The following is a 27498-nucleotide window of genomic DNA, read 5'->3' on the forward strand; positions in this document are numbered from 1 at the left end:
TGAGGGAACAGTGGTGAGGTTTGCCTTTCGGCCAATCAGGAAGCGGAAGTTCCTCGGGCGGCCCGGTGCCGATTGATCCACGGACCGGCACCGGTCCGTAGCCCAGGGTTTGGGGAACAAGGCTCTAGATGATAAAAGAAAGGGGAAAGGGAAACACATCCAGCAGATAATGGGAAGCTGGAAGCCAGTCAGGAAACAAATTGTTTAGCAGATTAGAAATGTGTTGTTTCCCCACAGTATTCTCCACATAATGGAGAACACATTATTCCCCAAACCATTACCACAATCTCATTCAAGTATAAACTCTTACTTCATGACCCCAGTCTCAACTTGTGTAGCAATCTTCATTTATTCTGTTTTTTAAACAATTCAAAAGCAGGGATTCATTTCAATTAAAATATAAGCACTTCAATACAACCACATTTAAAAATGGCTACTTAAAAAAATCTCTGAGAGCAAACCACCATTTCTTAATTTTCTGTGTCTATTTTATAATAATATTGTTCAAAAAGAGTCAGTGGTGTAGTGATTAAGGCATCAGGACTAGAAAGAAGGAGACTGAATGTTCTAGTCCCACTTTAGGATGAAGACAGCTGGCTGACCTTGGGCCAGCCCTTCTCTCTCAGCTCTAGGAAGAAGACAAGGACAAGTCACTTCTGAAATCTTGCCAAGAAAACTACAGGTTGTCAGGGTAGTTGCTAGGAGACAAAACTGATCTGAAGGAACTCATCTCCCAATAGTATCCAAACAAAACATTCAGCAACTGCATATAAACAAAGGTCAGGATAAAGACACACATACACCTTAAATCTCAAATGCCTACTGCTCAACTTAACTAAGCAGAGCAAATGCCATAATGGAGGGCATTCTTGATATAAATTCTGTAAATAAATTCCTAATGTATGCTGTATCCTCAAGATGGCATGACTAAGATTAGTTGATAAAGGAGTATTAAATCATGGTACAAGTATTATATCCAATAGCCAGAGTCTATAGGGAGTTTTGTTTGTCAGAATAAGTATGCTTAATCTGTAAGTAGCAAAATGACAGCTCCTTCAGAACAAATGTAATATTTTTAAATTGTAATAGCAAGGATAGCACGTTGCAATAATCAAATCTAAAAGTAATTCAGAACAATCCATATCCAGGAATAACTGTAACCGGAAAGAGGACACACTTTGTCCTGGAAGCCAATGATGGTTATTATATAAGCATATCTCCAGGTTATATAACTACTTTCTCTTGTCCAAAACAGGTAAATTCCCAAACTAGACAACTATGTTGCTTATTGGGATATAACCTCTACCTACTGGGTTTTAACTAGCCTACCATTTTCTCAAGATATTAATCCATAGCGCAGTTTATCATAATATTAAAAAAGAGAATATGAGATATTTAGAATAGTTTTAATTTCATCTAATGATTGCCCCTGAAAGTTGCATAAAGATTTCAAACAACATTTGTAACAGTATAGAATACATAAAAACTTGACTTTCACATGACCATTGTATAAAAGTAATGGGACCATTGTAAAAAAAATAACAACCCCAATTTCCAGTACAAAAAGCTGGCCTGGAATAACATTATGGTTAACAGAATCAAAAAACACTGAGAGGTCAAGAAAACCCAACTAGGTTGCATTCCTAATACTTCTCTCTCTATATAGCTCAGCCAATAGGTTTCACAACCAAGACTTGAAACTAGATCAAAACAGAACTAGATAATCTGCTTCTTCCAAGAGCATCTGCAGTTATGTAGCTACCACCTTCTAAATTCCCTTCACCTGAAAGGAGATATTAACAGATTAATTACTGTTAAGATCCCAAGAAAGCAGAGCTAATTTTTTTATATATACACCCCTTATATTCAGCAACTTTTCATTCTTTAAGGATGAAGTTACCTTTCAACCTGTTCAGCTAATCTTCTGAAACTTGATTAACTCAGCCGTGATGTGTAGAAGTTGAGTTGAGATACAGTCTAACACAAGTTTCTTGTCCATATTCTCAGGTCAAAAGAACATAACAGAGAAGTCCAAGTCTTAGATGTACATAAAAGTATGTTCTAGCCTCTGTTGATTATTTTTGAGCCATTTCTGCTATCTGTGCTTCAGCTATCCTCCATCCTACCTCATTTTCTATAAATCCTTTTGGGAACAAGTGATATTCCAGCATCTAAAGAATTAGCAGGTTAAACCGTTATCCACAAATGCCTATATTTGTATCACATATCATACATTTATTTAGAAACACTAGGTTTTACTGAGTTAATTTGAACATACTGAAAACACTACACATTCTCAAAGTGTAACAACGGGAATATTCAGTCACTAAAACGTGGCATGTATGCAAAATGAATGCATCTGAGTCTCTACTGTGTACTCTCTTTATTTTTCAAAATTAAGTAAAAGTTTTGTTAATTTTAAGCTACTAAAGCCTTGAAAGAGTCTAGAATGTAATGTGAGATGTGAAAAACACTAACCTTTATCCTATTTGAAGGAGCAGAAATAATTATATAAGAAAACATAATATATGTAGATTCCATTTGGACTATTCTAACAAAAAAATGAGAAGTACAAAATATAACTCGACTATGTGCTGTGGTAACTTAGGCAATGACAACTGCTTGAAGATACTGCATCGCCTATAAGGAAGAGGGGATAGTTCAGAACTTTTTAAAGAAATACTCTTATCAGTTGGGTTGTGAAAAAATACTCTTATTTTAAATAACAATAAGGAAAGGCAAAGTCAATGAAATCACCATCAGCTATTTGAGTCCAGGTTGGTACCTGAGACTTAATAATCACGCTCTGTTGGCTGTGTTTGCACAACATAGTGAATCATACATTAACTAAGCAGATTTTAACCTAGTGTATTGTGTAACCTTAATTGTTTTAGATTACAATTCATGTGTTGTACAAATCCAAAAAATCAGATTAACAGAAAAATACATAGTTATGATTAAATGTGTGTGTGTTTGGCAAACATATCCTACAAGTTGCAAAGGGAGAAAAGCAGGCTAAGTTTTTCCGTATAAACATAGGGCTCACCTATATTTTCATTTATTTTTGTGACAAATACTGTTTTCTACAATCAAGATCCTTTTAAAACTAGAATCTGTCTTCTAAAATATTAACTCTACTTTGTAGTCTGGTATCATCTATATGTCTGATAAACAAACCTTTATATTATAAATCAACAACCTGCATCAATGATGCCACTCCTTTTTAAGGTGCAGAACAGCCATTCAATAATGTATAATCAGTTGGCTGACAGTAAAAGGTTGTTTTCCATTAGAAATTGAATTGACTCACTGCTAATCTGTCTTGCTAAAATCTTTGTCCCACATGTGTTGCTCTGAGCTGAATCAATGAGAGGGAGAGAGAATTATCTTTGGTTTTTCAAAGACTTCAATTATTTCTTTTTTCATTTTTTTCCTAGTAGAAAACATGCAAGCAAATAGAGCTGAGCAATTAGAGCTTAGCAGGAGCAAGTAAAGATGTATGAAGGGAACAGTTTTCAATAGGACAGCTGAAATCATGAACTGATCTTCTTCTCTTGGCCTGGCAATGGAGCTTAAGGACAAATCCTAAGAATATTCAAGATCACACTCTTGTTCAAGCTGACAGCAATGAGAACACATTGAGTATGACCCTTTTTCCCTTTCTTCTTCCTGGAAAACCCCTTCTCTTTCAAAAGGTGCATTGTCTTTCATCTATATAGCCATCTATTTTAAGTGCTCATATATAAGAAACATAGAACCTTCCTAAAGTGATCTCAAACTTTTATTAGGCTAGTTTTAAAGGGTAGTGTTCATCTCTAGTAACTTGTTTTGCATTATTTCTCTGAGAATATTTAAATCAGTCCTAAGTAAATTAAATGTACATTCATTCTCTAAATTAAAGGTTTGGATAGCAAATACCATTCAAATATTTTTCATGGGTATGTATTATAATGCATGTATTAAATTTGCATCCTTCCTCTCCTCCCGGAGGTCAAATAGGATGCAAAAAATTACAGAATTCTCATCTGCATTGTCCCCACAACAGTCTTGTGGGACGGGTTGAGGTGAGAGACAATAACTGGCCCCAAAGCTTTCACTGTGCTTCAATGGCTGGATGTGAATCTGGTTCTTCCCAGTTCTTGTCCAACAGGTTAGCAAATACTTTGTAAATATTTTTCCCCTGCAAGCGATCATAAACATGGAATAAATTGTCCCATTTTCAGCATTGTCAGATATAATACATCTGCAACTCAGAAATAAGAAAAAAAGGAGACATTTTTGCCAAATGGAGGTAAACCATTAAACTAGTTAATAAAGATCAGGCAAAAAACAACATAGAAACACTTCCTTGGCAATGAAGCTAATGAAAATGCACAAGCCATGCGTATGAAGAAAACAGCATATGGAGAGGACAAGCAGAAAATTGAAGATATTTGGTTCTATGCAAGAAATATTTTGTTGGGGAAGCTGTAATACTAAAGTATTCAATTTGTACATCTACATTTATGGTATGTCAGAGACTGCAAAAAACTCTAATTTTTCTGGCCTTTGTTTTGTATGACTTTTGCTGCTTTGGTTCTGTAGGAATTCAATTTCTTAACTTGGTAATTACAATAACTTCTAATTTTGTATAGTAGAATAGTATGTACTGTTTCCTGAAATTTTAAAATATTTTTGCATACTCAAATTACTTACTTAAAAAATTACATGGCCATTTTATAAATGATAATCCTAAGCAATTCAAAATAGTAATCTAAGCTCACAAAATCCCCAAAGAACTATACTTCCCATTACAGCATTACAAATTTCCACCAACTCTCCATTTGCTGGGTTCACTTCCATCTCAGTCTAATCAAGTAAACAGCTAAGTCTTCACAACTCTTGAGAGGGCTAATAGAGGGGGTCTTTGAATCTTAGGGGGGAGGGGGAAGGCAAAGGACTGGGGCAGCCTCGAAAAGTTGTGCTTACCAGATGACACCATTTAACGAAAAGACGCTGGAACTGACTTGATGGGGTGAGCAAATTTTCTCAGAGAGATGCTATTCTGTAGAACATGGCCTCATGTTATTCAGAGCTTTAACATGCACCTTGAATTGCATCTGGAAATGAACTGGAAGCTAATGCAGTTCATGCAACTGTGGTGTGACATGAGCATATAATGAAATATGGTCTTCAATAGCAGCCACATGTAGAGCATGTCACAGTAATCTACAGAGTGGTGACAATAAATAACTATGGCTAGGAGCAGTGTGAAAGATTGTGAGCAAATCCCCCCTTAACCACAGCTGCCTCTCCTCCTACTCTTGTTCAATATTTTCCTTATGAAAGATTTTTGATGCTGACATTAGATACTGATACTTAGGTACTTGTTTGTGATCTCATGAATATTGTATGTGTTGGTTTTGGGATGGCTCCTGCTACATATCCATCCCTAGGAACAATAAGTGTTGTATTTTCTCCATTTGTACAGTATCTGCCTTATTATTGATTGATGGAGGCCAAAATCTTTAGCAAGAATTTGGCAGCTCTTTCCAGCCTCCTGAACATCAACATGAAGACTGCCTGCATCTCTTCTGACTGAGGCAAGATTCAGTTCTACAAATATGTGAAGAGCAGATTCCAGTGATGACAATGTTTGTTTTATAGGGAAGGATCCCTTAAACTCCTATTGCCTCACTCACTGAAACTTGATTCAATGTATCCCTAAGATAGCTGATCATCCTAAGGTTTCACATATCTTTTCCAACAAAAACAGTGAATGTTGGCTTAGCATGTTCAATAAAGACACAGTACACTGTTGCAAGAATCTCTACTAACAGGATGAAGCTATTGTGAGTCACAATATTGCAGGGATATGAAAAGGCACCAACTTCATCTCAGGACTGTATACTTTAAAAAATACCTGTGAAAATTCCACACACATTGCCCCCAACGATCAATACACAATGGCAATCAACAGCATCCGAGAATATTCTCCCACAAGTGCAGAAGAGGCTGCAGTTATCAATGTCTTATTTCTTCTTTGTAAAAAAACATATGGAATTTCAATGCTCACACAGTCCTCTGTAGCTGTTCCACTTGTAATTGAGCAAAACATGCACCCAAAATACGTAAAGGCAACCCTTAATAATGTACCTTGGCTTTCCCTTTATGATGCCAGAAGCATACTGAAAGAGTACACAGGTCATGATCTTTCTGAATGACCTTGCTTTAGCCAAGTGATCACAACTCTCCTCCCTATCCTTCAAACTGAGATTCGGTTTGAACTTTCCTTGGCAGGCTCCCCAACACAATTCCGGCCAGCCCTCTCTGCTTTCATCTGCATCCACTCGTCTTCCCAACCCTTGAAAGGTGCTGAAATAAGCCAGGTAGCTGCCAGAGACACCTGAAGAGGAGCGGGTGAGGGTGGAAAGAATGGCCGGGCAGCAGTTGCTCTCCATCTGTGCCCATTCCCTGTAAAGCAAGTAAGGAGGCAGCCGATCCCCTTCGGGGCGCCTCGGGTCAGTGTGTGCCTCTTGCAGCTGAACTCCCAAGAAGCTGCGGCGGGCGGGAAGGACGTCCCCATACCCCTTCCCTGCCAGGGATCACCTGCCCGCTCGTTCACCTTGGTAGCCGCGTTCAAAGTCGCGTGGCCGCTGCCACCTTGGCACCCGCTCAGCTGCCGGACGGCCGCGGTAACCACTCGCGTACAGATCAAGGAGGCGGCCATGATCGACCTCCTTCATGCGGGGCCCCGCCGCTCCCGAGAACAGCCCCGCCCGCCCTGCGCCTGCGCAGAAAGACAGGAACCTATCCGAAGGCAGCCGAGTCCTCTTGGTGCGTTTATTCTTCTTCCTGATCCAGGGAGGAAGCGGAAGCCACTGGCGGAGACATACGAGACAGTGGTCCTGCGTTGGCGCCGCGTAAGACGTCTTGAACCCCTTGGCCTTTATTTCGGGGCCGCGTTACCCTGAAAGCGCTCAAGTTGGTGCTTTGATGCCCCGATTGCTCCGCCCCTCCTTCAAAGTATTTTAGGGATTTGATTACATAGTGTCGAGTTATTTCTGATTCCTAGTGACCGCAGACAGGTTTTCTCCATAACGATCTACCCCTACCTTGGCCTTTGGAGTCGCGGTGACAGCCATCGGCTCTATAACCGATTTTATAACCGAATCCTATAATCATTTCCCGCTGATGTCGTTTTTCGTTTCACCTTTCCCAACGTAACAGTAGCTGCAAAGAAAACTTTCTTTTCCCTGCCTTTTATCCAAAGAGTTTTAATTTTATTTATGCCCCTAACTAATGGTATCCCCTTCGCCGAAACTTACGAAGAGGTGCAAGAGGTTAAATGCAGGTGCCATGGGCCGGCCACCCCCTTTAAAACGGGGTTGTATTTCCCAGCAGGAGCCCTTGCAGGAAGAAAGCGGTCTTATTGAATATAATGCGAGGTCCGGAACACAACTGGGGGTTAAAGCCGCGTGATTTTCCTTCTCCCTTTTCCCTGCCCAGGCCTTGACGCCGAGGTCACCAGGGGCCGCTCTCAGCCTGCTGGCTGCTGCCCGGCTGCAGTACTTTCCTTCGATCTCTGCCGCGGCTTTTCCTTCCTGCCAGCAGAGGCGGGATGGCGGCCGGAGCGAGCGGGGAGCAGAGCAGCACCAGGGAGAGGCTGCTGGCTGCCTTGGACGATCTGGAGTTGCTGGCCAGGTGGGCGCTGCTGGACGTCGCGTCGTGGATCTCTCCGCTCAGCCGCGGGACTTGGCGCTGGCCGTGGAAGAGCCTAAGCGGGAATTAATGAGGGCAGCCCGTGTTCTGGGCTGGTATTCCTCTTCTTGTTTTCAGGGCTCATATCCTCGGCCAAACGGATGGTTTAAAAAGCGGAACTTGGGGCGTCTTGACGTGAACACAACGTTATTGGACGGTTAATAAGTACCCAATTTCAAATTATTGATTTCTAGGTTCACTGAGAAGGAACTATTTATTTATATCTCGCCTTTATTGCTTTTACAAATAATTCAAGGCAGCAAACAGTCCAACACACCTTCCTCCTATTTTTCTCACGACGACAACCCTATGAGGTGGATTGGGCTGACAAAGGAGAATGACTCTCCTAAAGTTATCCAGTTGGCTTTCATGGCTAAGGCGTGACTTCAACTCACTTGCTTTCTAACCTGGTGCATTTGCCAGTAGCCCAAACTGGCTAGTGGTTAACCATAAAGTGGACTTTTCTATTTCCCTGCAAAACGGTTGTGGAGAGCTGGCAGTCTTGCAGGAACAAACTTGAGAAGCAAGTGTGCTCTAGATATGTGAGGCAGGATATAACTCTTGTTCTTCTTTTGAATCTGGCTTTTGTGTGAAAATTGTTCTTCAAACATTTTACATGTTCAGGTCTGTGGGGTGCAAAACTTACTTTTCTGAATTGAATGTAGATTTATTTTGATGCACCTCTGAGCAGAATTTTAAAAATTTCCTTTACATTGCAAATGCTACTTCACCTGACAATCCATGGTCACTAGCAATTGATGACTAGAAAAAAAATTACCTACAATGGCCCAACTGGTGCCATCACAGACAGGATGTCCACTTTAAACACCATGCCCTTTCTAGCTCAATTTCACAAATTATATTTTAAAACTAAAATCCCTATCTGTATTTGTTATATTTTTACTATAAGACCACCTAAATTGTTTTATTTTTTTTATTAACTGCATTTATCAATCATTTTTATAACAATTATTTCTGTCAAATATCAAATCTAACTGGATTTACCCTGATTAGCTGAAACAGCGGGGAAATGGCATTTAATATGAAAGGAAGACTTAATTTATTTGCTTTGGAAGAATGCATAATACACTAAAACTCCTTTTTGCTCACAACTTATACTGTTTTGCTTTAGAGAACTGATTGAAGTTTTGGCAATTTCAAGAAATCAGAAGTTAGCACAACCTGGGGAAGAGAGCCAGGTAAAGAGTTTAAAAATCTTATAAAACTATAGAAAAAATATTTTGATAATTAACTACAGGTTGACCAGCCTGAAAAGTAAAGTAGTATGTCTGTTTTTCTACTTTTATTTATGCTATTACATAAATAAAGTTATGCTTTTTTTATCCAGGCCCTGAGATCTATAACTACAGCTATTAGAAAATCTAGATAGCTACTACAAGATTTGATTTTATTGGAAATCCTGAAATTGACAACAGTTACATTTTTCTGTAATATATAGTTATTTATTGCACAGATCCTGGAATTGTTAATTCAGCGGGATAAAGAATTCCAAGAATTGATGAAACTCGCTCTTGATCAAGGGAAAATCCACCATGAAATGCAGGTATTGGAAAAAGTTGTAGAGAAAAGAGACAATGATATTCAGCAGCTTCAAAAACAACTGAAAGAAGCAGAGCATATTCTGGTGAGTGAAGTGCTTGATATCTTTTGATGTTTGTGCCTATTAAATCATGCATACAGAAAGTTGGTATAGTTTATTAGTATTAAATGTTCTAGTAATATGCTAGTTTATTTTTAATATCTTTAATCCTTTCCTTTGGTTGCTATGTTACTGCAAGCCAAAGTTGTCTATACTTTCTTGAAATCTGTTTTCTTTCTCTGTGCTAGTCTGCAGGGGTTTTTTCTTTAAATTTGGATGTGCTAGCTGGTAACCATGTGAATATTTTAGATGAATCCTACAGCATGTTACTAAAAAAGATAATAATGGCTCCTCAAGCCTGAAACCCCTGATTATCAAATTGTTTAAATTTATACAGCATGTAGAACTGTAATTAAGGAAGAGGTTGAATTGTACAATTCCTTGGACCAAAACCATATTTTGGCTAGCATGCTGTAGAAAATCAATCAATTTAGTTTTTTCTTTAGCATTTTATATGAAGCCAGCCAGTTCTCATTTAATTAATAGTCCATTATTTAACTATGGTTTAGTACAATTTTAAACCAGGCAATGGATCAAGATTTTCTTTTGTTAGCAACTTGGTTAGAAATATAGCTCTAAAGAAGTACAGAAACATTCTTAGGATCCTATTAAATAACCAAGCTATTGTTCTTAGACTATTCCCTTGATTAGGATAATTTGCATATTTCTTATACTAATTTTAATTTCTGTAAAGAGGATTTATGAAAGAATGCACTTTTTATAAATCAGCATATGAGCCAAGGTGGTGTAATGATTAAAGTGCAGTACTGCAGGCTACTTCAGCTGATTGCAGTTTGGCAGTTCAAATCTCAAGTTTTGACTCAGCCTTCCATCCTTCTGAGGTCAGTAAAATGAGAACCCAGATTGTTGGGGGCAATAGGCTGACTCTGTAAACCACTTAGAGAGGGCTGTAAAAGCACTATGAAGCAGTATATAAGTCTAAGTGCTATTGCTATAACAATACATAGTATTTTACATATAGGCTACAGCTGTTTATCAAGCAAAAGAAAAACTGAAATCAATAGAAAAGGCAAGAAAAGGTAAGTGTTGTTTTTAATTATTTCTTTTTAAGTCTGTTACTGCAGCCATAAGTTGAACATTACATGTCACATGAAATTTATAAACATTTGTTTCAATCATAATTTATTTTCATCAATAATTACCCTATATATTTTTTAAAATTCATGGTACATTTGCAAAACAAGACAATTCAGTAACATTATATATCATTTATTCTTGTTCACCTAAAGGCATTTTCGGTCATTTGCACCTTGATAAAGCTGTGACCAAAACAAATTAAATAAAATCTTGCAATCTTCTATGAGATCTTTGAGTCCAACAATAGCTGCCTGCTGGATCAATTATGTAGAAGAGGATTGAGGTGAAACTAAACAGAGCAATTGAACAACACACATATTCCTGGTTTAATTTCTCTAGCTTTGTAAGGACAGTTTTTGGTGCTTCATGGGATGCTAGATAAAATTATGAGAAGGGGAAACAATGGCTTTGTGGAGATTCGGAAATTGCAACTTCCAGCATTGTTTACATTAGAGCAAGAGGGAATTGTAATTTATGTAAAATTATAGAGAACAGAAAGTAAAACTACTGGAATGTCTCTGTTGTCTGTAGTATATTCATGAATCAGCAGGGAGGAATGTTCTGAATGTTTGGCTTTTATTGCATTATTTTTGCACAAGAATTTAATTTGAAGATACAGGAATTATTTTCATTTGGGTATTTCAAAGTGTTTCTCATGAGAACCATCATACCATAGGAAAATGTAGCACCTTACAAGATAAATTTCCATTATAGAAGAGAGGTTGAAATGCACATAGAGCTGCCCAAAAAGAAAAAAAGGGCTCGGGAAAACAAAAGGAAATGATCATTTTATAATCTTAGTGCTTCAACATTTTTTTACTTGAAAGGATTAATAGTGAATTTTATGTTACAGAATGGATGGCTGCATGCATTCATAGTATCTACATTTCTTACAGGAGCTATTTCGTCTGAAGAAATAATTAAATATGCTCATAGAATTAGTGCCAGCAATGCTGTTTGTGCTCCTCTAACTTGGGTGCCAGGTAAATGATAAATATGTCTATATCATTTTATTTTTACTGACAGTAAGTAGTCACATATTCTTTGGTAGCTGCAAATATGTTTATATATACTACTACTTGATAAATTTGATAAGACAGGTAATGCAAAATACATATTTTCTAACACAAGAGGTTTATGCAGTGCTTGAAATTATTAAGGTGAAAGATGCTTTGGAGCACACGTGTATGAATGTAACATGCAATTCCTTGAATCTGCCTTCTAGAATTAAGCTATAGCTTTAGAGGCAGCCTGATAAAAGGTGCAGCTGCTTTAAGGAGTTACCTTTGAGTGCTGAATCTTTTTTCCTTTAACTCTGAATTTTTGACTACTGAATGCATGCATGCTTTGTGCTACCAAGTGAGCAACTGTTAACTTATCTAAGATTTTTTTAATGAAGAGTATGACGGAAAATAAATTATTTGTTCATTCATGCTATTTTTAAAGCTGGCCATTCATGAATGGCTTCAGGAGGTCTACAGAAGGTTAAAACAAAGTAATAGGTAAATGAAAGCAATAGTAAAACTGATCACTAAAGAAAAACCACTATTATATATTTCACTTATATTTGCTTATTCAGAATTGCAAACAAAATCATTATTTTTAAGGGGATCCTCGAAGACCATATCCAACTGATTTGGAGATGAGGAGTGGTCTTTTGGGTCAGATGAACAATCCTTCAGCAAATGGAGTTAATGGACACTTACCAGGAGATGCACTTGCAGCCGGCAGATTGCCAGGTAATAGAAATTTAAGAGAAATGAGTGCTGTCAAGTGTGTTCATATGCACACTTTATGTATATAAAATACATATATACATATGGGATATGCAGTGTGGAACCTTAGGCATGACAAATGTTGTAAATCTCAGAAGTTAATGAAATTAGGAAAATAAAGAAAAGTCCTTTGAAATAAACTAAGAATTTATTTAAAATAATGATTGAAATATATTCAGAGATTAAAAATGAAAAATGAAACTATTAAAAGCATTTACATATCACTGTAGTGAAATGTGTGTACAGTATTCACACAAGCTTGAGTAAAAGAATTGTTTTAAAAAGATTTAGAATTTTATCAGGAGATTATTTCTAACTTTTAAATCAAAGCTGGTCTGTAATGGAAAAACAAGTGACTTCAGCTATTTTAGCACTCAGCAGCATTATATACTGCCCCATAGTTCTTTACAGCATTCTCTGGATGGTTTACAATGTCAGCATATTGCCCCCAACTATCTGGGTCCTCATTTTACCAACCTTGGAAGGATGGAAGATCGAGTCAACCTCCAGGTTGATAAGGATCAAACTACAGGCTGTGGGCAGAATTTGTCTGCAATACTATGTTCTAACACTGCACCACCAGGGCTCTGTTTTTTTTGCAATATCAGCATCACCTTACCACTGAAGCTGAAATCTAGGGAGGGAATAAGGTTGCCGTCTTTTTCTGTAAGATGATTTTCTGGTGAAATTGTATAAATTGCTAATTCTAGCGGAAAGAAGACTTCTGAGTGAAGAATTTAATCCTGTGATTTTTTTAAATGGAAAAAATACAGCTTTACTAATGGTGAGAAGAGTTGAATTTCTAAAGAAGACAAGATTCTGGTAGTAATAGCCTAAGAAATAAATTTGACAAAAATAAAAAGGTGGATAGGTGGCTTGGAAAATAGTAGAAAAAAGAGGTACATGCTAAACCAGAAATTTCTCGGATTGATAGAAGTGAGAGAGAAAAGCAAATTAGCTTATTGACCAATTAAAATAAATGGGAGATAGCATAAAGAATACCTGTTTTTATTTGCTGTCTTGTTTATTGTGAGAGCTTTAAGTTCTTCTAAAACTCAGGTTGGCAGGACATTGCTTGCAAATGCCAATGAGTTCTTGCAGAATCACTAGTATTCCCTCAAAGTACTTTAACATCAGCAAATCATTTCACCATTACCTACACTTTGACATTCTGTATGCTCTGATCTTGACTCATGGTGGTAGAGGATAACACATATGCTGCAGGAGAACCCATTGTGGCTGTTGATATGCTTGTTGGGAAGCTTTATGAGCTGCCTGGCAGAAAATAAAATTATGGTCAATGGTTTATACTTCCTTGCACATGGGGAATACATATGAGTTGCATTTATTATGGGACGAATTTGTTTTACTCTTGGAAATCCAGTTTTGGTGCCTGGAGAAGGTCATTTGATTTATTCGGAGGACGGTGTTTGCCCAGTTATGTAATATTATCCATTTGCTGTCCACAGTAAGCATCCATTCAGTTTGCAAAGGGAGAAATTATACAGTAAACAGTTGCGCCCCAATGAAAAATAGTTAAAAATTTAACAGGAATATTGGTTCAATTATTTTTATCTATTAAGCATGTGTAGTGTGGTTTTAAATCAGGTATCTGATATCATTTTTTTAGATTAACAAATTATGGGTAATCTTTAATTTACAAGCCCAATTGAGTCCAAAATTTCTATTGCTAAATGAGAGTTGTGTGTTTTGCTCCATTTTACGGCCTTTCTTGCCACCGTTAAGTGAATCACTGCAGTTTTTAAGTGAATCTAGCTTTCCCATTGACTTTGCTTATCAGGTCGCATAAGGTGGTCACACAACTCCGGGACACTGTAATAAATCAAAAATATGAGTCAGTTGCCAAGAATCTGAATTTTAGACTTAGACTAACCTTATTCTCACTTTGAATGTACACTAATCAGCAGACATTAAAATGAAATTTTGCTGTATACAGCTCTCAAAGTCAAAATCTCCAATATACACTACATAATAGAATAACAAAATAAATACAAAATTATACCTATGACATGGAGAAACAACAGTCTAGTTTGGATATATACATGTACATAGCGAGAAAAACAAATATTGCGAGTTTTATCAGATGGATGGCATAGGGATCAAAGCTGTTACAGAATCTGGTAGTCCTGCCAAAAATACTTCAAAACCTCTAAGAATGACGTGGAAAGACCAGTTCAGAATACTTCAAAACCTCTAAGAATGACATGTGGAAAGACCAGTTCAGATTGTTAGTTATCTGTACCCCACCCCCACCCCCATACTTAATACTGTTGATGACCTCTACAGCTGCATCCTTGATACTCAGTGGAGTATGACCATGCTGGCTCTTTGATCACGTGACAACGGGGATGCTGCAATGGTCATGTGAAAACCTGTCATAAATCACTGTTTTCAGTGTTGTTATAACTTTGAATGGTCATCAAATGAATGGTTATAAGTTGAAGACTACCTGTCAAGGTATTCTTAGCATCAGAGGGTTTAATGGGAAAAAGAGAATGTTCTTCTGAAATCAGTGGGAATTGCAAATATATGACTAGTTTACTTTGATTTTTTTAAAATTGATGTGCAATTTTATACTGTAAATTTCTGGCTGTCAGAAAGTTCTTCCATGTCATTTTAATATATTATTAAAAAATAAGAGCATGGAGTAATTGTATATTTCTTTTTTCTTCAGATGTACTTGCACCACAATATCCCTGGCAATCAAGTGACATATCAATGAACATGCTTCCTCCTAATCATAGCAATGATTTTATGTTAGAACCTCCTGGACATAATAAGGAGAATGAGGATGATGTAGAGGTTATGTCAACAGATTCCTCAAGTAGCAGTAGTGACTCCGATTAGGGCCTGCATCTGAATCACTTGATCATACCAGCAAATACACATTCTGCATTCCAGATGGAGGCTGTGGTACCAAGGAGGAAACTTAAAAATTCATGAGAATCATTCTCTTGTATTTGATATGACTTTATCCCAGAATTTCAGATAATTGTTGAAATAGGGTAATGGTAGCTACTGGAAATATGTTATGCTCTGATATAATTTATTTTGGTATGTGTTTCCTCATAAAAATGTTTTTGCACTAAATAAATATCTATGAAATTGCAAGTTAGCTGTTGCTTGTGAGTAGCGTAACACTTCTATGAACAGCAAAGAATTGTAAGGAACAAATGTCACCAATTTCTTAATGTTTTTATAGTAAGTCTTCTAGTCTTTCAAAATAGACCTTCAAGCAGCAGAGATGTGGGAGAAAATTCCATTCTTCAACTCTATTAAAGAAGTATTCTATGAGTAAAATTCTGCTAACAGATCTTTAGATCGAATCTTTCTGATTGCATAAAATCGGAAAATATTATTTAATGAGACTTTCCCAGCCTGCTACTTTGCATATGCATTAGTTTGTAATACTTTACCAGCACTTCCACTTCCTAGGCTTTTTGTCAAGGGAATTGTAGCCCAATGCACACACAGCATGAAGGTATAAAATAGTTTTGTATGAATTTTGCTAGTAGGATTCATTCACAATCAGGTTGTATAAGTAGTGAATAAAAGCTTTTACATGTAAAATAGTAAGTTTTCACTAAAAATACTGAATGTATTGTGGTTACACCATATCTTGTTTAATGAATGTGAAGGTGAGGTCATAAGGTCATGTAATGGTTGTCTGAATCATGGATTTGCTTTAACAGTAATCTAGGCCCATTAAACATGCCCTAAGTTTGGCAACCAGTGTGTGTGCAGGAGGTGGTTTTGGTTCTCAAACTTGGAGGACAGAGACAATGAATTCAAGATGATGGTGAAGGGGAAGGCAAGGGGAGAGAGAAATGGTGTCAGATCATCAGAAGCCAGGGAGGGCAAAGGAAAACATCAGTGATAGAAGCTAAGGACAGCCATGGGGAGAAAGAGTATGATGAAGAAAGGGCTGGCTTTTCAGTAGGAGCAGTGGGGACTTGGCCTTCCCAATGAACTAGAGCAGTGGTGGGCAACCTTTTTTTTCAACTGAGCCAAATCTCGCCAAAACCACGATTGAAATTTATTTTGAGAGCCACATTTTTAAAACCGAAAATACATAGGATGGTACACTGTTTTTAGTTTCAATAAACTCTGGCATTTGAAGCACGCAAGTCTTAAAGCTGTCAAGTTACAAGATCCTTGCATCCCTAACCCTTTAGGAAAAAAAACCAAGGGGTCTTCAAACCTGACAGCTTGAAGACTTGTGGACTTCAACTCCCAGAATTCCTCCTCCAGTCATGTTGGCTCAGGAACTCTGGCATTGAAGCATGCAAGTCTTAAAGCTGTCAAGTTGCAAGACCCTTGCACCCCTAACCCTTTAGAAAAAAAAAACAGGGTCTTCAAACCTGACAGCTTGAAGACTTGTGGACTTCAACTCCCAGAATTCTGAGAATTGAAGTCCACCAAGGGCATCAATCATATTAGCCCAGGGATCTGCAAAATTGGCTCTTAAGACTGGTGGACTTCAACTCCCAGAATTCTGAGAATTGAAGTCCACCAGTCTTAAAACAGCCAACTTTGCAGACCTCTGTGTTAGCCCAAAGCCTGGCGCTGGGCGGGCCTTGCTCCCCCATTGGTGGAGCCCCAAGAAGCGAGGAGGCAGAAAAAGAAACGGAGGCTAAGGAGCTTCCCCCCCGCCCCCTCCCAGCAAAAATCTAACTGGGGAGCCGGGCGGGCAGTAACAAATTAGCCGATCACGCCGCGTGGGCAGTAGCAAATTAACCGATCACGCAGCGTGATCGGCTAATTTGCTACTGCCCGCCCGGCTCCCCGGTTAGATTTTTGCTGGGAGGGGGCGGGGGGGAAGCTCCTTAGCCTCCGTCTCTTTTTCTCCCTCCTCGCTTCTCGTCCCCGCCCGACTTCAGGATCCTCCCTAATCATTGTGGGTCGAAAAGAAAAAAGGGAAAGGGGCGCTTGTTTTGAAGTGCCCGAGAGGAGGGAGGGGAGCGGGCGCCCGGCACACAGAAGAGCCGCATTAAAATGTGCAAAGAGCCACATGTGGCTCGCGAGCCGCGGCTTGCCGACCACTGAACTAGAGGAAGAGGTAAATTTTAAGAAAACCTAAGTAATATGAATGGATTTAAACATCTTGGAAATGTTTCTCTTAAAATCTCATTTATTGATTAAATCAGAATTGGCTGGTTCTCTATATTAAGCCAAAATTAAATTGATATACTCTGTGAACTCACCCTGCCTGTTTGAATTAAGATTTCACTTGTTATACTTGGGCACATATTCCTGACTGTTCCAGGTTGTCAGGATGGTTTTTTTTCACTCTGCTGTTTTATCTTATCTGCTGGGATTCCTTGCTAAAATACTGTCAATTTTAAAACAGCAGTCACCCAACACTTTCCTCTTGGATCTGGCCTGTGCTAACTTCTCTTTTTTCTTTCAAATTAAAGGCTTTTTGTTTAAAAAGAATTTTTCTAAAAAATTAAAGGACATGAAATGGATTTTCATAGTTCCTGGTTTACTCAGTTAACCATAGAAGCAAAGTTTTATACAATACATTGAATAATGTGGCTGAACAAATTTTGGTTCAGCGTATCATGCAAAAATGACTAGTGGAAAACTAAAAACAATGTGGGTTATATAATTGCATAAAAACATGTTAAGGTATTTTTTGCATTATTAGAAAAGTTTCACAGGTTTTCTTGGTAAAAAAGGGTTGCACACTACTCGTAGTAATTTTTCTTCTTTCCATTGGTGGTACTCCTAAATCAGAGAGCAAATGGATTAGAATGGGAAGAGTTTAAAATATGGACCTTTTGTGATTAATTGGATCATATCAATTATGGGAGCAACTATAAATGTTTTTACTAGGCAATCATCTTTTCTTACAGAGCAAAGTAACAAAATATAGGATGCATTATTGCAGCTGCTTTGACCAATAACAAAACCATAAGTATCACAAGCATGCATTAAGCCCTGTATACTAGGATATATCACTGTATTAAAATGCGTTGTAAAATACATTGTAAAGAAAAAATATTTGAAGGGAATATGATTACTGCCAGTCATTCAGTAATGACAGAGGTTGGTTTTAAATCCAGAAAATATAACTTTTATAGATTTCCAGTGTACCCAATCAGGTGATTTAATTCTCCTTTGAAAGGATTATAATTTTGTTCTCTTAAGCAGCGTAGGGGCCAGAAGAGTTTATCCGCTGGTGGAAACTCATCCCATTTTACCCATTTCCAACCTACAAAAAGAAAAAGATCAAATGTTTCAGCATAAGTACATTAATCTGTCAATGATTGCTAGGTTGATATAGCATCAGATTGGAAAATGGGAGTTTATATAGAGAAAGAAATTCATTGGAAAATAGTAAATGACTAAAATTCCCAGACTGTTGTGATACAAAGACATAGATTTTTTAAACCTAGAAACAAAACACATCATTTTACAATGCTATATATGGCTGTGACAGCTGCAAGTGGTTCAATTTAAAAAAGAAAATTAAAAGCATAAAAATTAAAAACATTATAAAGAAAAAAACTTTCATACATCTAAAATGTAGGTACCTCTCAAGAGTTACAGAAGACCTATTGCATGCAGGTGACAGCAAATGTAAGTGCCAATCTCTAACAATCATCAAATCTATCCCAGCAAAAATGATGTAATGTATGCCCTGATCTCAAACTCTTTGAATGGTTAATTATAGCTTCAATAGCACACATAAGCACAAGCCCAGCCCTGTATAATATAGTAGCGCTGAAGGATTAGGTCACGGGTCATCTAATCCAGCATTTTGTTTCTCATACCATTGTTACCAAAATACCTTCAAAAGCAGAGGGAAGCAAACTGTTCTGCATAAAATTCGGTTCAAGCGTTCCTGTTTTATTATTACATTTTAGTATAAAATCAGAGTTGCAACCTGCCTAATTATTTTGCAGTCTTACAACTTCTTGACATATTTTGTTACAGGAAGTTTAAAGACAAATATTGAGTAGACAACTCAAAAGATAATGCTGAAACTCATTTTCAGTACCCTAAACCTAGACATTAATTCAATTTAATTTATTTAATTTAAAAAGATAAATTAGAGAAACTTGCAGCCAAGCCTTGCCTAGACACAAAATCAACAAAGGGATATGATTTGCACTTTTATACATATGTTACGGTGAAAGACCGAAATTGGTGAATGTCAACATTCACCGGTGAATGTCGACATTCACCAGATACGCTTGGTGAATGTCCGAAAATACCCTTATCCTCTCGACACCCTTCTATTCGCGGAGTTTTTTTTTAAAAAACCTGCGATCCTGCGATCGACATTAAAAAAAAAAAAACTCCGCGAATAGAAGACGCTTTAATACCTCGGCTCCTCGCTTCCTTTTAAAGGTCTTCTATTCACGGAGTTGTTTTTTTTTAAACCTGCCATCCTGCGATCGACATAAAAAAAAAACCTCCGCGAATAGAAGACGCTTAAAAGGAAGCATATCTGCCGAGGTATTAGGGTAAGGGGATTAGGGTAAGGGTGTTGAGAGGATAAGGGTATTTTCGGACATTCACCAGATTTCGGTCTTTCACCGTAACACATACACAAATGTTCAAACAAAAAAAAGCAGAAAACCATTCTTACATTATACATATATACAGACAACATGGATACAGAGTTTTTTAAAAACTTACTTTCATTTTTATCAGGTTCCAGATTCTTTGGTTCGGATTCATGATTCATATCAACGTCTCCTTTCATTAGGATGACATAATGGTAATTTTCCTTTAAACTGGCAGCATTTACAACTGAAGCAAACTGCACATTTGTTAGATGCAAAGCAGCTTCTTCTAAAGTTTCTCTCTGCACATTCTACCAAACTTTCACTGCACAGAGAGGAAAAGTGAAGGAAATATGAGTTAGTCAGAAAGCAAGAGTGGTTCTATCGGTTTGAAACATCACAAGAATCCAGTTTATATGACAACTAGCAGTCATCTACTCTGAACAAGATTCCTGAATATTTTTGTCAGCTTTGTTTGCCCTTATTCCCAAAGAAATTGGTTTGCTTATGAAGAAGTGATAGCACTTTATTTTCATTAATTCATTTTCTGTGATGTAGCATAATTTTAATATTTGTTTACTGGCCTAATGCTTTTTGAGCTAATGGAAAATATTTGGTGTTTCAGTAGCTTCAGATTGCTTTTCTTATTTATTGTACTTTTATAACCCTATAACATGGAGTGGCTGTGGTATACCCCTTTATATTCTGGACTTTTTCAACTTTGCCTTGCCCCACATAACCTGGGGATCAGGTGGTCAGAGCAGGTGCCTAGGGAGGTTTTTGCTCAGCTTCAATCTGTGTGGCAGTTATAGGGCGCCCGCTTCCCTCCCTTCTCTCGGGCTTCGGAGGGAAGCTTCTGCATAACCAGGCTGTAATTTGCCGAGCTGTACGCGCGTGCCTGTTTTCCACGGCGTGGAGCAGTGGCGAGATTCTGCGCAGCGAGCGATGATTCCAGGGGCCATCCGGGAAGATGAGGAACATGAGGGGGGACCCTGCCCCCCCCACTGATGGCCCCCGGAATCATCGCTCGCCGCCCAGAATCTCGCCGCTGCTCCACGCCGTGGAAAACAGGCGCGCGCGTACAGCTCGGCAAATTACAGCCTGGTTATGCAGAAGCTTCCCTCCGAAGCCTGAGAGGAGGGAGGGAAGCGGGCGCCCGGCACACAGAAGAGCCGCATTAAAATGTTTAAAGAGCCACATTTTTTTTTGTTCACTGGAGTATAAGCCGAAGTGGATTTTTCAGCCCAAAAAATGGGCTGAAAAATTCGGCTTATACTCAAGTATATACGGTAATTCCCTTTTCCTTCCTTCCTTCCTTCCTTCCTTCCTTCCTTCCTTCCTTCCTTCCTTCCTTCCTTCCTTCCTTCCTTCCTTCCTTTCCCCGGGTGTATGAAGCCTAAAACTTTTTAAAAGTTAAACCGAGCATTCATTCAGAAGACACCCCAACTATTGTGCTTTTCAAAGATTGCAACTTTAAAATACGTGGACTTCCATTCCCGGAATGTTGGCTGTGGGACTCCAGAAATTAGAGTCCAAATACCTTAAAGCCTCCAGCTCACCCAAACTCTAAGTATCCTCCGGGAAGCTTCCGGGGCAATGGAGGGACCTTCCTAGAGCTCCGTAATGATGGGGCTCCCTGGCAGGGATAGCGGGCACTTTCGGCCCCCACCGGTCATTTTGGGGACCGTGAGGGGGTCAGTGGTAACCCTGGCCGTCTTTGAGAACCAACTGTGACCCGGGGGGGGGATAGCTGAGACCCGGGAAAATCAGACAGCCAGATGGACAGGAGATGGAGGATTGCGAGAACGCTGAGGCTGAGCCACGGCAGCGGAAAAACCGGAAATGTGACTTGCATGGCTGCCAGGATGGCGAGACAGCTGAGAAACAGAGGAACGGAAGAGCGGAGGAGCGTTTCCATGAGGGAGCGAGTCGGTGAGGAGGAGAACAAACTGTTCAGGGGCGGTGTGTGGGCCCAGCCGGCGACGGCGATGATGGCGGCACCGGCGGAGATGGCATTGAAACATCGGGTGCCATATTTCCTTCCATCTCTCTAACCGCGGTGAGCTGCCTATTCAGGAGGCCGAGGGGCCGGAGAGGAGCTGTGGGGATTTAAGAAGCAAGCCAGGGGTGGCCGCCGGAGGCTTTGGGCAACCCCAGAAGATCAACAAGCCATGAAACTGGCCTTGGCACTTCGCCTATCCCCCCCCCGCCCCCCCCGCGGATTTCCGATTTAAGCACTTTAAGAATTTTACGAATTTCAAGAACTTTAAGAACTTTAAGAACTGCCTCTTTAAGCACTTTAAGAACTTTAAGAACTTTAAGAACTGCCTCTGGGCCTCGATGGAGGACTATTTCCGATTTAAGCACTTTAAGAACTCTAAGAACTGCCTCTGGGCCTCGATGGAGGTCTATTGACTATCATGGTTCGGCGTTGTAGGCTTCCTCTCTCCTTTTATTTATCCATTTACATCTTGGCCTTTTCACATGTATTTACATCCTGGACCTGCCATAGCCATAGTTATCATCATCATAATCTACTCAAGGGCTGATATTTTACAACTGCGAGGGTCCCCCCTGTCACAGGTATGCCCCCCCGCCCTGGTGAGGGCACACCTCGATGAAGGGTTTATTGACCCAGAGAGGTGGAGGAAGCGGGGGATCAGGGGTTTTTTAGTAAAATGTTTTTTAAAATTTTTATGGGGTTCCAGGGAGGGGGGGAGGGTTACTCAACCTGGGGGTATGGATATAGCCAGGTCAACAGGTGGGATCAGGATGGAGGGGAGCGGAGTGGGGGAGGTGAAAGGTTACAGCATTCCTATGGGGGGGAATCCGATAACGACGGTCATAGGGAGGGGCGGGCGCGAGGACACCAGAAGAACACATAGTCGGTTGGGAGACCGGGGCTGTTGGACACGCCCGGTCGCTTGTACCAACCCCCGCAGTCTAGGTGGACAGGATCGGCAGAGCCTGGGCCTTAGGCTGATGTTATGTAATGTAAGGTCCATGGTTAATAAGGCCCCCCTCTTCAGGGACTTAATCTCAGAGGGGGAGCCGGACCTCGCAGGAATAACGGAAACCTGGTTGGGCCCGGAGGGGGGGTTGCCCCTCGGTGAAATGTGCCCTCCAGGTTACCGGGTGTTCCATCAGCCACGGGCCCAGGGTGGGGCGGTGGGGTAGCGATAATCATCCGGGAAGATTTGACTCCGAGAGAATTCACTGTGTCGCAGACATCCAGTTGTGAGTCTCTGGGCGTGAAATGGGGCCCAGGGAGACAGTTGGGTCTGTTGATAGTATACTTGGCTCCCCGCCATACATCAACGGCCCTGCCCGGACTCCTCGAGCTGATCGCGGAGATGGCGGTTGAGACCCCCAAGCTACTAGTGATGGGGGACTTCAACCTGCCGTCGACGGGAGAGGCATCCGAGGTAGCCCGGGAATTCATGGCTTCCATGACAGCCATGGATCTGACTCAAGTAGTTCGGGACCCCACACACGAAAGAGGCCACATACTGGATCTTGTGTTTGTCTCCGACCAGTGGACGAGTGATCTGGGTATAGGGAATTTAGTCATCACGCCCCTGTCATGGTCAGATCACTCACTTCTCCAACTGGACTTCCCTGGCGCTACTCCCCGCCGCGGGGAGGCGGAACCAGATTGTCCCAGATGGTTCCGCCCCAGGCGTCTGATGGAACCAGATAGGTTCCAGGCAGAGCTTGGGCCACCTCCTGCAGACCTGTCCCGCTCCCGGGCAGAGGACCTGGTGGCCGTGTGGAATAGTGCGGCCGCCGGAGCCTTGGACCGGGTTGCGCCTTTGCGGCCTCTCCGATGGCAACGATCAACCCGGGCCCCCTGGTTTAATGGGGAGCTAAGGGCGATGAAACGCCATAGGAGACGCCTAGAGAGCAAGTGGAGATCCTCCCGCTCCGAATCCGATCGAACACAGGTAAGAGCCTACTTAAGGACCTACCTTGTGGCAATAAGGGTGGCCAAGCGTCAGTATTGTGCCACCCTTATAGCGTCTGCAGAGAACCGCCCTGCCGCCCTGTTTCGGGTGACCCGCTCCATGCTGTCGCAGGGACAGTGGGATCCCCCGTTGCAGGGCAGGGCAGAGGAGTTTGGGGAATACCTGCAGGATAAAATTGATCGGATCCGGAGGAAGTGGACCCACCCCAGTGTTCCAGAGGGGGCGTCCGAGGCTAGTCTTGAGATTCCACGCTGGGAGGAGTTTGACCCTGTTGTCACCGAAGATTTGGACAGGTTGCGCGGGCGACTGCGAGCCACCACATGTTTATTGGACCCGTGTCCCTCCTGGTTGGTACTGGCTTCCTGGGAGGGTACACGAGGCTGGCTACTGGGGCTGGTGAACGCTTCATTGGGTGAGGGCCTTTTACCAACCGCCTTGAAAGAGGCGGTGGTGAGACCCCTGCTCAAGAAGCCTTCCCTGGACCCAGAGGAGCTAGCAAATTATCGTCCTGTCTCCAACCTTCCTTTTCTAGCGAAGGTTGTTGAGAGTGTGGTGGCTCAACAGTTCCCGCGTCACCTGGAGGAAGATGATTATCTAGACCCGCGCCAGTCCGGCTTCCGGCCCGGTCACAGTACTGAGACGGCCTTGGTCGCGTTGGTGGATGATCTCTGGAGGGCAAAGGATGGGGGTTGTTCCTCCATCCTTGTCCTATTAGATCTCTCGGCGGCTTTCGATACCATCGACCATGGTATCCTATTGCGCCGTCTGGAGGGGTTGGGGATCGGAGGCACCGTATTGCGGTGGTTCCGCTCCTACCTCTCTGGCCGGACGCAATGTGTGTTGGCAGGGGAGCAGAGGTCGACCCCGAGGCCCCTTACTTGTGGGGTCCCTCAGGGGTCGATCCTCTCACCTCTCCTGTTCAACACATATATGAAACCGCTGGGCGAGATCATCCGTGGTTTTGGGGTGGGATACCACCTGTACGCTGATGATACCCAGCTGTACATTTCCACCCCAAACCACCCCAACGAGGCCGTCGAAGGGATGTCCCGTTGTCTGGAAGCCGTGCGGGTCTGGATGGGTGACAACAGGCTCAGGCTCAACCCCTCCAAGACAGAGTGGCTGTGGCTCCCGGCTCCCCGATACAACCAGCACATTCCATCGCTGGCCATCGGGGATGAACAATTAGCCCCGGTGGAACGGGCACGCAATTTGGGCGTCCTCCTTGATGCCCGGCTGACTATAGATCATGTGGCAGCCGTGGCGAGGGGGACGTTCCACCAGGTTCGCCTGGTGCGCCAATTGCGTCCCCTTTTGGACCGGGGGGCCCTGCGCACAGTCACTCACGCGCTGGTGACGTCTCGTCTGGACTACTGTAATGCTCTCTACATGGGGCTCCCCTTGAGGTGCACCCGGAGACTGCAGTTGGTCCAGAATGCAGCCGCGCGGGTAATCATTGGGAGATCGAGGTTCTCCCATATAACACCTCTCCTGCGCGAGCTGCACTGGCTTCCTGTGGCCTACCGGGTGCGCTTCAGGTGTTAGTCACCATCTTTAAAGCGCTCCATGGCATAGGGCCTAGTTATCTGCGGGATCGTGTCCTGCCCCATACATCCCTGTGGCCCATTCGCTCACACAGAGAGGGCCTTCTCCGGGTGCCGTCCTCTAGAGACTGTCAGAGGGCGGTGCCCAGGAGTAGGTCCTTCTCTGTGGCGGTTCCCACCCTTTGGAACGACCTCCCCCCAGACATCAGGACAACAACCGATCTCCGCTCCTTCCGCAGTAAACTGAAGACCCACCTGTTTCGGCTAGCCGGCCTGGCATAATCTCGACAACTGTTCCACCCCTTGGTTAATTTTAATTGTCAATGTTAGCTTTTAAACTTTTATTCTTATTGGGGTTTTAACTTCTCTGATTATTGTATTTATTTATTTTTACCTCCTTCTTTGTAGTCCGTAGACCGTTGCTTGTGTACGTCGCCCCGAGTCCCTGTGGGGAGAGGGGGCGACTAATAAGTCTGATAAAATATATAAATAAATAAATAATAATAATAAGCTGGAAGAAGCCTCTCCCGACGACACTTCTCCGCTTGCCTACTAGGACGCAACCAGGGTGCCTGAGACTCGGGATCACCACCCCAACTCCGACCCTTGGGGGCAGCGGCTTCTCCATGCCCAGTCCAGCAGAGTTATGCTCGGTTTGACTCCGCCTCTTCGGCCAGACGGTCGCGCAGCCAATCTGCGTGGGAGAGGTTTTTTCCCCCCAATCTTCTCAGAGCTCAATTGCCGGTGGTAATTGCCAATTTGGTAGCACAGACGTTCAGAAAGGGTAATTATCTCGATTAAAAAAAGAACTTTTTAAAAGGCCAGAAGCCGTCTTAAAATCTCAACTGGGAATGAAAGGAAAACAGGCTATAAAAATCTACTGATCAAACAATGGTGGTGGGTGCAGTTCGGGGTAAACAAGCACAAAATAATATCAATAGGAGTAAAAACGCTAAACTTCACTTTAAAATGAAGAGATTTGCTCTAACTTTGCAATGCACCCCTTGTTACCTTAATCAGTCCCTTCGGGGAGAGGGGGCGGTCTAGAAATCAAATAAAATAAATAAAATAAATAATAAATGATGATTTACTGGATTTGCACAGTGCACTAGGCCACAAACCAATAACCTGAATGAAGCACTCTTGGCTGTTCTTGCAAAAATTAAGCGGGGTCAAACCTGATTAGTAGGTAGATGGAGGCCACAAGGAATTATAGAAGGGTAAGATAGACTCAGAGCCAGTTTATGGCAGTGGTTAAAGCATCAAGGCTAGAAACCAGGAGTCCTTGAGCTGGATTAGGTTGGGGCAGTCACTTTCTCTCAGCACTAGTAAAGGGTTAACATAAAATGTAAAGTTAAGCCGGACAAGAATTCCACGAGCCTTATCCATTCCACAGGGGATTAAATACCTTATCTACCTGACTAGGTCTAGCTAGGAAATTGGTATTAGTCTATCCTCATAAGGCAATCAAGATATCCTGTCACTAGGGTTAATGTGTACAAGGCATACGTGACACAGGAAGAATGTGTATTTAGGAGAATGATCAATATATAAAGTATAAAAATCTGTAACAAACTGCCCTTCGGGGTTCAGATTCTGCTTGAGCTATCGCTGCTGAACTTTGCACAATAAACCTTTCCCTTCCACAAAGAGCTGGTTTGGTCTCATTTCTGCACACTAGTGATGAAGGAAATGTCCTTCTGGGTTCGGCTCCAAGTGGGGAAAAAGACACTGGAGACATGGAGGCTGCTTGGAAAGATGGTTTTAATGGTGGACAGGACCACATGGCCTGAGTCCTGAACAGAAAAGGTAATCACATGCTTCAGTGTTGGTGGAGAAGAAGAGAAGGGAAAGGAAGGGAGTGAAGAAGGGCTTGCAGGGCTTTTTATAATCTGTTCTGCCCCACCTATCTGTTTCCTGTTCCTGTGTAAGAAATGTATTCTGATTGGTTGCCAGACTCCCATGGGCCCGGGCAAGGGCAACCCTCTAGGCTGAGTTTTGAATCCAGGTTTGGTTGAGTTCTCAGATGCCATGTGGTCAGTTGAGTAAAAGGCAATATTATCCTGCCTTAACCCCATCACTCTGGAGCTGAAGAGGAGAACTCTTTATTATGTAAAGTGGACTAGCTTGGCCTTCTTAATGGCCCATTGACAAAGTGGGGATGGGCCGGAAGCTGCA

General features: G+C 41.5%; 3 protein-coding genes across 6 annotated transcripts in view; 1 reads left to right on the plus strand and 2 right to left on the minus strand.

Annotated features, from left to right (window-relative positions):
• The window catches only part of SUCLA2 (succinate-CoA ligase ADP-forming subunit beta), a 42299-nt gene extending 34804 nt beyond the window's left edge, over nucleotides 1-7495 (minus strand). The window contains exon 1 of one of the 2 annotated variants that reach the window (XM_081942933.1): nucleotides 7095-7495. In XM_081942933.1, coding sequence (XP_081799059.1) covers nucleotides 7095-7124 — 30 coding nt within the window. In that variant the 5' untranslated portion in view covers nucleotides 7125-7495. Of the gene's footprint in view, nucleotides 1-6604; nucleotides 6746-7094 lie in introns of those variants that run through there. The other variant, XM_081942932.1, reaches the window with a different exon arrangement.
• Nucleotides 6724-15405, plus strand: MED4 (mediator complex subunit 4; the record flags this gene model as incomplete). 3 transcript variants are annotated; one of them, XM_081942935.1, is made up of 7 exons in its annotated part: nucleotides 6724-6902; nucleotides 8873-8939; nucleotides 9215-9385; nucleotides 10383-10440; nucleotides 11395-11481; nucleotides 12106-12237; nucleotides 14969-15405. In XM_081942935.1, 7 exons carry the CDS (start codon nucleotides 6724-6726, stop codon nucleotides 15139-15141), a joined length of 867 nt encoding a protein of 288 aa, XP_081799061.1. In that variant the 3' UTR covers nucleotides 15142-15405. The 3 variants fall into 3 exon arrangements, with proteins under 3 accessions (XP_081799061.1, XP_081799063.1, XP_081799062.1); XM_081942936.1 differs by lacking the exon at nucleotides 6724-6902 and adding an exon at nucleotides 7551-7683; XM_081942937.1 differs by lacking the exon at nucleotides 14969-15405 and having other exon boundaries at nucleotides 12078-12214.
• Nucleotides 15406-17154: 1749 nt separating this feature from the next.
• Nucleotides 17155-25948, minus strand: NUDT15 (nudix hydrolase 15; the record flags this gene model as incomplete). The annotated part of the gene is given in 5 exon segments (XM_081942938.1): nucleotides 17155-18511; nucleotides 19945-20114; nucleotides 20116-20136; nucleotides 21371-21396; nucleotides 25832-25948. Coding segments are annotated over 5 exon segments (471 nt in total). The 3' UTR covers nucleotides 17155-18374.
• Nucleotides 25949-27498: the final 1550 nt, after the last annotated feature.

Source organism: Natrix helvetica (genome assembly GCF_964273705.1).
Source record: "Natrix helvetica genome assembly, chromosome: 2".
Lineage (NCBI taxonomy): Eukaryota > Metazoa > Chordata > Lepidosauria > Squamata > Natricidae > Natrix > Natrix helvetica.